Source organism: Oncorhynchus clarkii, chromosome 6 (assembly GCF_045791955.1).
Source record: "Oncorhynchus clarkii lewisi isolate Uvic-CL-2024 chromosome 6, UVic_Ocla_1.0, whole genome shotgun sequence".
In the NCBI taxonomy this organism is placed as follows: Eukaryota; Metazoa; Chordata; class Actinopteri; order Salmoniformes; family Salmonidae; genus Oncorhynchus; species Oncorhynchus clarkii.
This window is the reverse complement of record NC_092152.1, coordinates 80,340,107-80,355,602: the sequence shown is the minus strand read 5'-3', so window position 1 is coordinate 80,355,602 and position 15,496 is coordinate 80,340,107. Positions and strand designations below refer to the sequence as shown.

The 15,496-nt window shown below is 41.5% G+C and overlaps 1 protein-coding gene across 3 annotated transcripts; it reads left to right on the top strand.

The window, feature by feature from the left end:
- Window positions 1-706: 706 nt before the first annotated feature.
- LOC139411681 (peroxisomal biogenesis factor 16) lies at window positions 707-12,930 on the top strand. Of its 3 annotated transcripts, XR_011634618.1 has the most exons (12): window positions 708-924; window positions 1,589-1,624; window positions 1,747-1,823; window positions 2,830-2,963; window positions 8,181-8,278; window positions 8,601-8,681; window positions 9,189-9,335; window positions 9,660-9,732; window positions 10,160-10,279; window positions 11,126-11,190; window positions 11,382-11,981; window positions 12,240-12,930. XR_011634618.1 is itself a non-coding variant. In XM_071158310.1 (11 exons), exons 1-11 carry the CDS (start codon window positions 798-800, stop codon window positions 11,438-11,440), a joined length of 1,017 nt encoding a protein of 338 aa, XP_071014411.1. In that variant the 5' UTR covers window positions 707-797; the 3' UTR covers window positions 11,441-12,930. The 3 variants fall into 3 exon arrangements, 2 of the variants coding, with proteins under 2 accessions (XP_071014411.1, XP_071014412.1); XM_071158310.1 differs by having other exon boundaries at window positions 707-924; window positions 11,382-12,930; XM_071158311.1 differs by lacking the exon at window positions 10,160-10,279 and having other exon boundaries at window positions 11,382-12,930.
- Window positions 12,931-15,496: the final 2,566 nt, after the last annotated feature.

Genomic DNA, 15,496 nt, shown 5'->3' with positions numbered 1-15,496 from the left:
TTGCCAAAATTTGACCAAATTGCAACTACATGTGGACTGCATTAACTTTACAAAAATCATGTGATCAATGGTCATGTCGTTTTTATCTATGAAGTCGCTTCTCAACAACTGCACCATGCAGTCACCTGCATTGTGGGAGGCATAAACCAATAATTGTGTGATTGGTGCGACGTTGCCAAAGACTTGAAAGAAACAGGAAAAATATTTATTGCGATTCTAAAGCTACAGGGAATAGAAAATACAGTTATATTTGAGACTTCTCTCTAACCAAACGGTTAAACAATAGTAGCTATGTTGACACTACCATGTTGATCTGAGCCCTGCTGTTGGAAAACCACTGGTGTCCGACTGTTGGCTGTCGGAGATGCACCTCCCTGAACTCACTCGCCGACTTTAGTCGACAGTCGGCTTCGCCTTGCTTACTGCTCGAACACACTCAAAACATTTGCCTTCGGCGCCCTGTGCAGTCAGTTTTCTCCCTGTCACAAGAAGGGACCTACTATTTTCACGCTCCTTCGATAAAGCTACGACCGGAAGTGGTTATCGTAGCAGGTTATTAGACTATTTTCGCCAACCCTAACCACAGATATAACAATCTTATTCAGATATGTGCCCTAACCGTTTTCCAAACATTAACCATAGTCTCAATAACTTGCTACGTTTTTTCTAACATAATCCGAAAAAGTTACTTCCGGTGTTTTTCGTCACAGGAAGCAGACTTCAGTTGCGGAAGTATAATGTATAGGTATGTATAGGTGATCGTTTCAGGACATGTTTTGATTTAATAGTTTAGTGCAATGTCTAAACTGTACACCGATAAACTGACCCGGCTCTACGAGCGGTATCGGGAGTACGTTACGAAGAACCCTGCAGCGACCGGACAACTGGAGAGCACCGTAAGAACGCTGTCGTACCTCATTTCAGGTGAGTTTAAAAGTGAGAGCCAGAGCGAGTGGCTTGCTGCGTTCAGAAACATCTGGGAACTCGGAAAAATACGAGGTCAAATCATGACGTCAGTGGTATTTTTTGTCGGAAAATCGGAGCTACAGAAAGAGGCCTGATTTCCCCGGTTTGGATGACCGTTCAAAAATGTTTTTCAAGTCGGAAGTAGTTTTTTTTCTTCACCGAGGTCCCATTTGTTTTGAACGCACTGAAGTCGAAGTGGGAGATTTCTGAGTTCCCATCTGTTCTAAGCGCAGCATAAAGTGTTTCCAAGTTGCCAAGCTAATTGCCTACACCTCTTCCCAAAACATTGACCATGCATTGCCTGATGTGCCTCTCAACACTACCATCTCGTGTTTGATTATGAAAACAAAGGAATGTTATTCTCTAATTCAGCATATGAAAAACAGTCACAGCAAAGCAGCTGATGCATGAGTCAGAGTGCAAACTTTAAATATAACTATTTGTCACATAGTGTTGTCAGTAGTCCTGTGTAGAGTCTGGCATGGCCCATGGGCTACCTTATGAAATGTAATTATTATCTGAACTATCTAGCCAAGTTCTTTGATTGGTTCTCTGTTGAAACAACATTACAACAGTTTGACATACCATCAGTCCTCAAAGTGTTTTTGTGTCTATTTCACAGGGCGTTTCACTGACTCCCATGAAATCTCTGAATTGGGTAGGTTAGCACCTCACCTCACCTCACAGTTAATGTTTTATTGACCGCAGTAGAACCATGAACCAGAAGCATTCAGGAACTTCAACTGTTGGATCAGTTTGTTGTTGTGTGTGTTTTTGCAGTGTACTCTGCCTCCAACCTGCTGGTGCTGCTTAATGATGGCATTCTGCGTAAAGGGCTGTGTCGAACCCTACCCATGGTGAGGTCAATCACAATAGTCGAACCCTACCCATGGTGAGGTCAATCACATTAATCTAACCCTACCCATGGTGAGGTCCACCTCCACCTGGTCAATCACATTAATCTAACCCTACCCATGGTGAGGTCCACCTCCACCTGGTCAATCACAATAGTCTAACCCTACCCATGGTGAGGTCCACCTCCACCTGGTCAATCACAATAGTCTAACCCTACCCATGGTGAGGTCCACCTCCACCTGGTCAATCACAATAGTCTAATCCTACCCATGGTGAGGTCCACCTCCATCTGGTCAATCACAATAGTCTTATCCTACCCATGGTGAGGTCAATCACATTATTCTAACCCTACCCATGGTGAGGTCAATCACAATAGTCTAATCCTACCCATGGTGAGATCCACCTCCACCTGGTCAATCACAATAGTCTAACCCTACCCATGGTGAGGTCAATCACATTATTCTAACTCTACCCATGGTGAGGTCAATCACATTATTCTAACTCTACCCATGGTGAGGTCAATCACATTATTCTAACTCTACCCATGGTGAGGTCAATCACATTAGTCTAACCTTACCCATGGTGAGGTCAATCACATGAGTCTAACCTTACCCATGGTGAGGTCAATCACATTAGTCTAACCGTACCCATGGTGAGGTCAATCACAATAGTCTAACCTTACCCATGGTGAGGTCAATCACAATAGTCTAGTCCTACCCATGGTGATGTCCACAATAGTCTAACCTTACCCATGGTGAGGTCAATCGCATTAGTCTAACCTTACCCATGGTGAGGTCCACAATAGTCTTACCTTACCCATGGTGAGATCCACAATAGTCGGACCTACCCATGGTGAGGTCCACCTTCACCTGGTCAATCACATTAGTCTAAATATGTGCTGGGTTGTGTTCATTAGGCACAAAATGGAAGAAAACACTCAGAAACAGGGAAGTCCTATCAGAACTGACTGTGCAATCCCTGACCGTGTGTGTGTGGTTGTTTGTTCAGTCTCTCTCTCAGCAGAGGCTTCTCACCTGGCTGTCAGTGGTGGAGTACATGGAGGTGTTCCTGGAGATGGGGGCCACCAAGCTGTGGGGGGAGGGAGGTCGCTGGCTGGTCATAGTGCTCATCCAGATCACTAAGTAAGGAATGAAGGAGCCCCTCGTGGAGCGATATCTAACCAACGCTTTAACTTCGTCCCTTTTGATCGATCTACAACATGCTGTATAGTGCACAGGGATACATGGATTAGTAAAGACAATGAGATATTCAGGGATACATGGATTAGTAAAGACAATGAGATATGTAGTGATACATGGATTAGTAGAGACAATGAGATATGCAGTGATACATGGATTAGTAAAGACAATGAGATATGTAGTGATACATGGATTAGTAAAGACAATGAGATATGCTGGGATACATGGATTAGTAGAGACAATGAGATATGTAGTGATACATGGATTAGTAAAGACAATGAGATATGTAGTGATACATGGATTAGTAGAGACAATGAGATATGTAGTGATTAGTAAAGACAATGAGATATGTAGGGATACATGGATTAGTAGAGACAATGAGATATGTAGTGATTAGTAAAGACAATGAGATATGCAGGGATACATGGATTAGTAAAGACAATGAGATATGTAGTGATACATGGATTAGTAAAGACAATGAGATATGCTGGGATACATGGATTAGTAGAGACAATGAGATATGTAGTGATACATGGATTAGTAAAGACAATGAGATATGTAGTGATACATGGATTAGTAGAGACAATGAGATATGTAGTGATTAGTAAAGACAATGAGATATGTAGGGATACATGGATTAGTAGAGACAATGAGATATGTAGTGATTAGTAAAGACAATGAGATATGCAGGGATACATGGATTAGTAAAGACAATGAGATATGTAGTGATACATGGATTAGTAAAGACAATGAGATATGCTGGGATACATGGATTAGTAGAGACAATGAGATATGTAGTGATACATGGATTAGTAAAGACAATGAGATATGTAGTGATACATGGATTAGTAGAGACAATGAGATATGTAGTGATTAGTAAAGACAATGAGATATGTAGGGATACATGGATTAGTAGAGACAATGAGATATGTAGTGATTAGTAAAGACAATGAGATATGCAGGGATACATGGATTAGTAAAGACAATGAGATATGTAGTGATACATGGATTAGTAAAGACAATGAGATATGTAGGGATACATGGATTAGTAGAGACAATGAGATATGTAGGGATACATGGATTAGTAAAGACAATGAGATATGCAGGGATACATGGATTAGTAAAGACAATGAGATATGTAGTGATACATGGATTAGTAGAGACAATGAGATATGCAGGGATACATGGATTAGTAAAGACAATGAGATATGTAGTGATACATGGATTAGTAAAGACAATGAGATATGCAGGGATACATGGATTAGTAAAGACAATGAGATATGTAGGGATACATGGATTAGTAAAGACAATGAGATATGTAGGGATACATGGATTAGTAAAGACAATGAGATATGTAGGGATACATGGATTAGTAGAGACAATGAGATATGCAGGGATACATGGATTAGTAAAGACAATGAGATATGTAGGGATACATGGATTAGTAAAGACGATGAGATATGTAGGGATACATGGATTAGTAAAGACAATGAGATATGTAGGGATACATGGATTAGTAAAGACAATGAGATATGTAGGGATACATGGATTAGTAGAGACAATGAGATATGCAGGGATACATGGATTAGTAGAGACAATGAGATATGTAGTGATTAGTAAAGACAATGAGATATGTAGTGATTAGTAAAGACAATGAGATATGTAGGGATACATGGATTAGTAGAGACAATGAGATATGTAGGGATACATGGATTAGTAGAGACAATGAGATATGTAGTGATACATGGATTAGTAGAGACAATGAGATATGTAGTGATTAGTAAAGACAATGAGATATGTAGGGATACATGGATTAGTAGAGACAATGAGATATGTAGTGATTAGTAGAGACAATGAGATATGTAGTGATACATGGATTAGTAGAGACAATGAGATATGTAGTGATTAGTAAAGACAATGAGATATGTAGGGATACATGGATTAGTAAAGACAATGAGATATGTAGGGATACATGGATTAGTAAAGACAATGAGATATGTAGTGATTAGTAAAGACAATGAGATATGCAGGGATACATGGATTAGTAAAGACAATGAGATATGTAGGGATACATGGATTAGTAAAGACAATGAGATATGTAGTGATACATGGATTAGTAAAGACAATGAGATATGTAGTGATACATGGATTAGTAAAGACAATGAGATATGTAGTGATACATGGATTAGTAAAGACAATGAGATATGTAGTGATACATGGATTAGTAAAGACAATGAGATATGTAGTGATACATGGATTAGTAAAGACAATGAGATATGTAGTGATACATGGATTAGTAAAGACAATGAGATATGTAGTGATACATGGATTAGTAGAGACAATGAGATATGTAGTGATTAGTAAAGACAATGAGATATGTAGTGATACATGGATTAGTAAAGACAATGAGATATGTAGTGATACATGGATTAGTAAAGACAATGAGATATGTAGTGATACATGGATTAGTAGAGACAATGAGATATGTAGTGATACATGGATTAGTAAAGACAATGAGATATGTAGTGATTAGTAAAGACAATGAGATATGTAGGGATACATGGATTAGTAAAGACAATGAGATATGCAGGGATACATGGATTAGTAGAGACAATGAGATATGCAGGGATACATGGATTAGTAAAGACAATGAGATATGTAGTGATACATGGATTAGTAAAGACAATGAGATATGTAGTGATACATGGATTAGTAAAGACAATGAGATATGCAGGGATACATGGATTAGTAGAGACAATGAGATATGTAGTGATACATGGATTAGTAGAGACAATGAGATATGCAGTGATTAGTAGAGACAATGAGATATGTAGTGATACATGGATTAGTAAAGACAATGAGATATGCAGGGATACATGGATTAGTAGAGACAATGAGATATGTAGTGATACATGGATTAGTAGAGACAATGAGATATGTAGTGATACATGGATTAGTAAAGACAATGAGATATGTAGGGATACATGGATTAGTAAAGACAATGAGATATGTAGTGATTAGTAAAGACAATGAGATATGCAGGGATACATGGATTAGTAAAGACAATGAGATATGCAGGGATACATGGATTAGTAAAGACAATGAGATATGTAGGGATACATGGATTAGTAAAGACAATGAGATATGTAGTGATACATGGATTAGTAAAGACAATTAGATATGTAGTGATTAGTAAAGACAATGAGATATGTAGGGATACATGGATTAGTAGAGACAATGAGATATGTAGTGATTAGTAAAGACAATGAGATATGTAGGGATACATGGATTAGTAAAGACAATGAGATATGTAGTGATTAGTAAAGACAATGAGATATGTAGTGATACATGGATTAGTAAAGACAATGAGATATGTAGGGATACATGGATTAGTAAAGACAATGAGATATGTAGTGATACATGGATTAGTAAAGACAATGAGATATGTAGTGATACATGGATTAGTAAAGACAATGAGATATGTAGGGATACATGGATTAGTAAAGACAATGAGATATGTAGTGATTAGTAAAGACAATGAGATATGTAGGGATACATGGATTAGTAAAGACAATGAGATATGTAGGGATACATGGATTAGTAAAGACAATGAGATATGTAGTGATACATGGATTAGTAAAGACAATGAGATATGTAGGGATACATGGATTAGTAAAGACAATGAGATATGCAGGGATACATGGATTAGTAGAGACAATGAGATATGCAGGGATACATGGATTAGTAAAGACAATGAGATATGTAGTGATACATGGATTAGTAAAGACAATGAGATATGTAGTGATACATGGATTAGTAAAGACAATGAGATATGTAGTGATTAGTAAAGACAATGAGATATGTAGTGATACATGGATTAGTAAAGACAATGAGATATGTAGTGATACATGGATTAGTAAAGACAATGAGATATGTAGTGATACATGGATTAGTTAAGACAATGAGATATGTAGTGATACATGGATTAGTAAAGACAATGAGATATGTAGTGATACATGGATTAGTAGAGACAATGAGATATGCAGTGATACATGGATTAGTAAAGACAATGAGATATGTAGTGATTAGTAAAGACAATGAGATATGTAGGGATACATGGATTAGTAAAGACAATGAGATATGTAGGGATACATGGATTAGTAAAGACAATGAGATATGTAGTGATACATGGATTAGTAAAGACAATGAGATATGTAGTGATACATGGATTAGTAAAGACAATGAGATATGCAGGGATACATGGATTAGTAGAGACAATGAGATATGTAGTGATTAGTAGAGACAATGAGATATGCAGGGATACATGGATTAGTAAAGACAATGAGATATGTAGTGATACATGGATTAGTAAAGACAATGAGATATGCAGGGATACATGGATTAGTAAAGACAATGAGATATGTAGGGATACATGGATTAGTAAAGACAATGAGATATGTAGTGATACATGGATTAGTAAAGACAATGAGATATGCTGGGATACATGGATTAGTAGAGACAATGAGATATGTAGGGATACATGGATTAGTAGAGACAATGAGATATTCAGGGATACATGGATTAGTAAAGACAATGAGATATGTAGTGATACATGGATTAGTAAAGACAATGAGATATGTAGGGATACATGGATTAGTAAAGACAATGAGATATGTAGTGATACATGGATTAGTAGAGACAATGAGATATGCAGGGATACATGGATTAGTAAAGACAATGAGATATGCAGGGATACATGGATTAGTAAAGACAATGAGATATTCAGGGATACATGGATTAGTAGAGACAATGAGATATGTAGTGATACATGGATTAGTAAAGACAATGAGATATGTAGTGATACATGGATTAGTAAAGACAATGAGATATGTAGTGATACATGGATTAGTAGAGACAATGAGATATGCAGGGATACATGGATTAGTAAAGACAATGAGATATGTAGTGATACATGGATTAGTAAAGACAATGTCAGCCTGTAGGTCTAATATTATAACCTGTGCTTTTCTTTAGATTGTCTCTGATTGTTGAAAAACGTCATGGTTACTGGGATGTTATGTTGCATGGTGTTACATTCCATTTCTCTCCTTCCACCTCACTCCCCTCTGTGTTCTTTCTCTCTGTCCAACATTTCTCCAGAGCCGTCTTGCGCTTCCTACTGCTCTTCTGGTACAAATCTGGCATGCAGACTTCCCCTCCTATTACCCCACTGGACAGGGAGGCACAGCTCGGCAACGGTAACACAAGTCAAGAGTTTGCACGTCAGACATATTTTATGTTGAACTCATTTTTTTGGTTTAAAATGCAGGGTGTCTGGCAGATACAGCTATATCCAAACAATATGACTTAAACATGACTCTCTTTGTTCATTTGATTCAAAAACAACTTTGGGACAGTTTTGTGTCCGCTTCTTGTTCTGTTACCTCATTGGCTATAAACAATGTGCCAATGTCCTGGGTCGCACCAGGACCGGACCATATACTTCAGAGTTTACAATCCAGACAACCTGGAACTACTACTTGGACATAAATATATTTCTGTACCTCTCCCTCCTTACAGATGAGGACCATGATGACCACCAGGATGACAGCTCCTTTGTAGGCCAGCGGTCAGGGAGGGTGATGAGGCCGTTGGGCAATGGTAAGACTACACACGTTCCAGTACAATGTTTGTATTCAGGACCGTGCCAATACTATTTATCAGGAATGTACTATCTGTCCCATACCTCTCTCTCTCTCTCTCTTTCTCTCTCCTCTCTGTCTCTCTCTTCTCTCTCTCTCCTCTCTTCTCTCTGTCTCTCTGCCTCTCTCCTCTCTGTCTCTCTCCTCTCTCTCTCTGCCTCTCTCCTCTCTCTCTCCTCTCTCTCTCTCTCCTCTCTCCTCTCTCCTCTCTCTCTCTGCCTCTCCTCTCTCTCTCCTCTCTCTGTCTCTCTCCTCTCTTCTCTCTGTCTCTCTCCTCTCTCTCTGCCTCTCTCCTCTCTCTCTCCTCTCTCTCTCTGTCTCTCTCCTCTCTCTCTCTCTCTCCTCTCTGTCACTCTCTTCTCCTCTCTCTTCTCTCTGCCTCTCTCCTCTCCCTCTCCTCTCTCTCTCTGTCTCTCTCTCTCCCCTCTCTCTCTCTCCTCTCTCTCTCCCCTCTCTCTCCTCTCAGCTCCCTCTGTGCAGGCCCGTCTGTGGGCAGCCCCCAGTAGGGAGAAGAGGTGTGCTGTGGAGGAGGATCTGACCTCTAGTCCCACTGCCCTGGGGGTCCAGGAGACCATAGCAGAGTCCATGTACATCGGACGCCCGCTGGTACACTGTATCCTTCCTACTCTGGGACTCTGTCACAGGGACACTAGAGAATTAAACGTGCACAATGTCATCACATGATTACTGCCTCTATAGATTGTGGTCTGGTACGGCAGCTATAAAGTACATTGGCTGAAATGGTTGCATGATTCCATATCATACCTCTGTATGGCCTAGAAGCATTCTGTTCATCTTAACAGCACATCCCTTACTAGTGGAATACATCACTGCACTGTATATACAGTATACCAGTATTTGACCTGGTAAATGAAACCAAGGATTTCTCACACAGAGGGTGTGTGTGTGTTTTCCTCAACGCTGCTCCTAAACACAGTGCTCTGCCTGGGAATGTGTGGGAGAGGCTCCTGGAAACCATGGCTCGTGTCTGGAGCCATGGAAATGACCAGGTAACCATGCTTTCTTCTCTTTACACTGACACGTGCTAAGAGGAATCACAAAATAAATACACACACTGACTAGACACATGATATGTGTTCCACTATTAAAACAAAATAGCCGTAGACATACTCTTCTATACAGGCCATTTAAAAGCAGTGTCATGAAGGAGGCACTGGTCTGTTCTCTTACCCCTGGTCTGTTCTCTCTCCCCTGGTCTGTTCTCTCTCCCCTGGTCTGTTCTCTCTCCCCTGGTCTGTTCTCTCTCCCCTGGTCTGTTCTCTCTCCCCTGGTCTGTTCTCTTACCCCTGGTCTGTTCTCTTACCCCTGGTCTGTTCTCTTACCCCTGGTCTGTTCTCTTACCCCTGGTCTGTTCTCTTACCCCTGGTCTGTTCTCTCCCCTGGTCTGTTCTCTCCCCTGGTCTGTTCTCTCCACAGTTTTGGTTTGATGAGTGACACTAAATCTCTGAACCGGCGGGAGAGGGCGGAGGTGAGGAGGAGAGCCTTTCTGCTTCTGTACTACCTGCTCCGCTCCCCTTTCTACAACAGATTCTCTGAGTGAGTAGAATCAGATCTACAACAGATTCTCTGAGTGAGTAGAATCAGATCTACAACAGATTCTCTGAGTGAGTAGAATCAGAACTACAACAGATTCTCTGAGTGAGTAGAATCAGAACTACAACAGATTCTCTGAGTGAGTAGAATCAGAACTACAACAGATTCTCTGAGTGAGTAGAATCAGAACTACAACAGATTCTCTGAGTGAGTAGAATCAGAACTACAACAGATTCTCTGAGTGAGTAGAATCAGAACTACAACAGATTCTCTGAGTGAGTAGAATCAGAACTACAACAGATTCTCTGAGTGAGTAGAATCAGAACTACAACAGATTCTCTGAGTTAGTAGAATCAGAACTACAACAGAAAACTAAATGTATGCTGTTTTATAATTCTCGTAGATATATTTGATGGCTTACACATTGGATGGTTCTTTCATCAAGCATGTTCCCACCTATAAATATCTGGGCTTGTAGCCTACAAAACTCCCTACATCTCACCTGTCTGGTGCCTATAGGGCAGTTTAGGACTTTAGTGTTGAAGAAATGTAATGAATTGTAACTGTTTGGATTCAATGTAAATGATTGTACAGTATTTGTGGTGTTTGAAGCTGTAGTGTTGATTCTGTCATTTTGTATTTGTCGTATTGTTGTCCTCAGGGGCACCATTGTAAACTAGACTCTGGTCTTAATGGGTTCCCCTGAATAAAATACATTCTGAGCAAGTCAAATCAAAACCAACAGATTCTCTGTCTAGAGAAATTCGTTTACCATGATGACCATTGAAACATGGCATATTTTCTATCACGTGTGCTGCTTTTTAAACCTTTCCATTTTGTTTCACGTAGGACAAAGATCCTGTTCCTACTCCGATTCCTGGCAGACAATGTTCCCGGCGTCGGGCTGGTTGCTCGTAAGTGTTTACTTTTTATAGAAACCAAGTCTCTGAAAATGGGATGTATTTGTTCCGTTGTTTACCTTTGTTGGTGGTCCACTCTCTGCTGACATGCACTGTGGCTTCCAAATTCTGCCAGTCTGCATCTTGTCAGTTAATGTGTTCATTGTCCTGATTGGCTTAACCTTATCCTCCACTTGTCCTTCCAGGCCCTCTAATGGATTACCTACCTGTCTGGCAGAAGATCTACTTCTATAACTGGGGCTGAGGGCAAGAGGTGGTTGAAGGTCTCCTGGCCAGCTGGATAGGGATCGACACTAAAGAGGGAGACTCAGTAAACTACAGAGCCAGAGACACACAGGGACTCAAGTCCCCCACAGACTCACTGGAAACCTGTGCTGGTTACGCTGCTGTATTTCAACTGGGGACCCTCAAATCAGATCCAACATGCAGTTCTGTTGCTAGGGCATGCCAGAGTACCTTACGGATCCTTCCGTTCTGTTGCTAGGGCATGCCAGAGTACCTCACGGATCCTTCCGTTCTGTTGCTAGGGCATGCCAGAGTACCTCACGGATCCTTCTGTTCTGTTGCTAGGGCATGCCAGAGTACCTCACGGATCCTTCTGTTCTGTTGCTAGGGCATGCCAGAGTACCTTACGGATCCTTCTGTTCTGTTGCTATGGCATGCCAGAGTACCTTACGGATCCATCTGTTCTGTTGCTAAGGCATGCCAGAGTACCTTACGGATCCTTCTGTTCTGTTGCTAGGGCATGCCAGAGTACCTCACGGATCCTTCTGTTCTGTTGCTAGGTTATGCCAGAGTACCTTACGGATCCTTCTGTTCTGTTGCTAGGGCATGCCAGAGTACCTTACGGATCCTTCCGTTCTGTTGCTAGGGCATGCCAGAGTACCTTACGGATCCTTCCGTTCTGTTGCTAGGGCATCCCAGAGTACCTTACGGATCCTTCCGTTCTGTTGCTAGGGCATCCCAGAGTACCTTACGGATCCTTCCGTTCTGTTGCTAGGGCATCCCAGAGTACCTTACGGATCCTTCCGTTCTGTTGCTAGGGCATGCCAGAGTACCTTACGGATCCTTGCCTTTTGCATTCCCACCTTGTTCTTTTTTATAATTTGAGTGATTTCCGTCATATCTTCCATCAGACTGATCTTGAACCTGTGATTATGATGAATTGATGCTGATTGTGTGATTTAGTTTTCTCCTTTTGTAAACTATACATTACCCAGCAGTGTTATTGACCGAGTGGTAGGAGATATCTTTGGCTCCGCTGGGTATGATCACCATCTTGTCAGTCAGTTTTGCTGTCTGTCACTGGGAACAATCCCTCCTAAATGTCTCCAGTTAAACAACCCACTACAGCTAGCCCTGATGGGTTCTGTGCAGTTGGTCCTACAGCATTACAGCGAATGACTTTGAGGCTGGTTGAAGTTCTCTCTATGGAGCTGTCCCAATATCTCCTATCTCCCAAAGTGTGCACTTGTTCACTCCTTCCCACAAATCTAGATTGGCATTTGGCATGGGCTCGTGGGAGTTTCCACCATATTTCGTATACTAGTCACTTCCTTTCGACTCTTTAATTGGAGGAAGGAGAGAATTGGGCCCTTCTGTTTGTCAGATTATTCATTTGTTTGTCTACCCACTGTGCCAATGTATGTGACCAAGATATGAAATCTAACATTTGTATATTAAATATGCTGTATTCTAAATTATTGATATTAACTACCTAATTGATGTACTTTTTTTTAAAACTGGGCAAGTCAGTTAAGAACAAATTCTTATTTTCAATGACGGCCTAGGAACAGTGGGTTAACTGCCTTGTTCAGGGGAACATTGGGTTAACTGCCTTGTTCAGGGGCAGAACAACAGATTTTTACCTTGTCAGCTCGGGGATTTGATCCAGCAACCTTTCGGTTACTGGTCCAACGCTCTAACCACTAGACGACCTGCCGTCCCATCTAATTGTTACTTAAATTGGGGTTGAGAATTAAGAATCTATTTTTGTAGTTTATCCAGGGTACTTGAGAACAACCATCTGGAAATACATTGAAACCAGGTAGTTTTCCCTGTGTGAAAAAAATAGTTGAAGATGATTGGGGGAAGTGGAATGTTGTGGCTCTGAGTGCCTTTCAAAATTTCACTTACCAGAGGAAAAAGCAAAGGTCTAATATACTTGTTTGAAATTGTGCGAATGTTTTTTTAAATTTATGAATCCTACAAATGTGTTCAATAAATCGGCAGAATTAATAATCTGGTACCACCCAGTCATTGTGTTTATCTTAGGTAGGTTTTCATAACTACCATTCATTTGCTGTTATGTAATGTGCTACTACAGCTGCGTTTACACACACAGTACAAATCTGATTTGTTTTTGACCAATGAGATCAGCTCTGCAATGGATCTGATAAGAATTGGGCAGCATTTGTAAACACAGCCCATGAACTTAAGTCAGCAACCACAATGATGGATTTCAATCTTTATTGACACAAATCTAACTCTTTTTGTAGCCTACAATAAATAACTTGTTTTGATGGGTCATTGGGATAGCCATTCTTCATCACTAGTGGGACATCCAGGGAGACAGACCAGGGCACACACTCAAACCCATCCCCATGGTGACAGCCATGAGTGAACACACTCAAACCCATCCCCATGGTGACAGCCATGGGTGAACACACTCAAACCCATCCCCATGGTGACAGCCATGTGTGAACACACTCAAACCCATCCCCATGGTGACAGCCATGGGTGAACACACTCAAACCCATCCCCATGGTGACAGCCATGGGTGAACACACTCAAACCCATCCCCATGGTGACAGCCATGTGTGAACACACTCAAACCCATCCCCATGGTGACAGCCATGTGTGAACACACTCAAACCCATCCCCATGGTGACAGTCATGGGTGAACACACTCAAACCCATCCCCATGGTGACAGCCATGTGTGAACACACTCAAACCCATCCCCATGGTGACAGTCATGGGTGAACACACTCAAACCCATCCCCATGGTGACAGTCATGGGTGAACACACTCAAACCCATCCCCATGGTGACAGCCATGGGTGAACACACTCAAACCCATCCCCACGGTGACAGCCATGGGTGAACACACTCAAACCCATCCCCATGGTGACAGTCATGGGTGAACACACTCAAACCCAAACTCAGTCCTGCCCTTGCACTACACAGCAGATAAAAAAAATTAAAAACACTCGTCAAGCTTTGAATATTTTTTTAAATCAGCTGTGTAGCGTTAGGGCAAAAACCAAAACGGGGCCCCAGGATCAAGTTTGGGGCTTACCGTAAAAACACTGACCCCAACTAACACACGGCTGTTAGAGAAGCAGGAGCTGCCTTTTGAGAATCCTTCCCCCGTCAACAGACAACCCTCTAACATGGCCATCAGTGGAGGCTGCTGAGAGGAGGACGGCTCATAATGGTCGGAGCGAATGGAATGGCATCAACCACCTGGAAACCATGCGTTTCATGCCGCTCCAGTCATTACCACAAGCCTGTCCTCCCCGATTAAGGTGCCACCAACCTCCTGTGGTGTATATCAACCTAAGGGGACTGTCCACGAGGGTGTAACCTTCTCCAGTCCATTACTGCTGCGATGCAGCCCGGGAATGAGAGCCTCAACTCTGTAACGATCATCTCAGCAAGCACCAATAAAATAGACAGAAACCATGAAATGGAAAGGGACCTCCATACAAAACAGACAATTGTGTTAAATGACTTTGAACCAAGTGCATATCTAGAGCTATGGAAGGTGCTAGATCAACCCCCGCTACTACTGCCAATGGTGACATTCAAGGTCATCTTTTTTTTGTAGTTGCAGAACAATTGTCAATCTATATATATCAATCTTCTGAGATACACAGCGCAACTGCAAGAGAGACAACCTGGAACACCAACCGTTGTTATAATGCAATTCCACCTTCCAGGCTCTGTGATACCAGACACCCTGTCTGTTCGTGATGAGATATCAGATAGAAATGTATTGTGTAGAACACACACACGCGAGTCAGGAACAAGAGGTAATCACGTCACCTCTATGTGTATTATATAGCATTTCTACCTGTGACATCCATTCATATATTTTCTTTGCCACATAAGACATTCGTGACCGGACCATCTCAAATAGTACTGAGGTGGCCCTGTTCTTGACGTTACACCTCGTTTGACCAACGGTGGTAGGCTCCTCTTACCCGGTCTCTCATTTTCATAGGCAGGTCACCAGAAATAAACATCAAACGACGAGGGACCGAGTGACAGCCAGGCTCTGTCCAGTCACAGGTTTCAC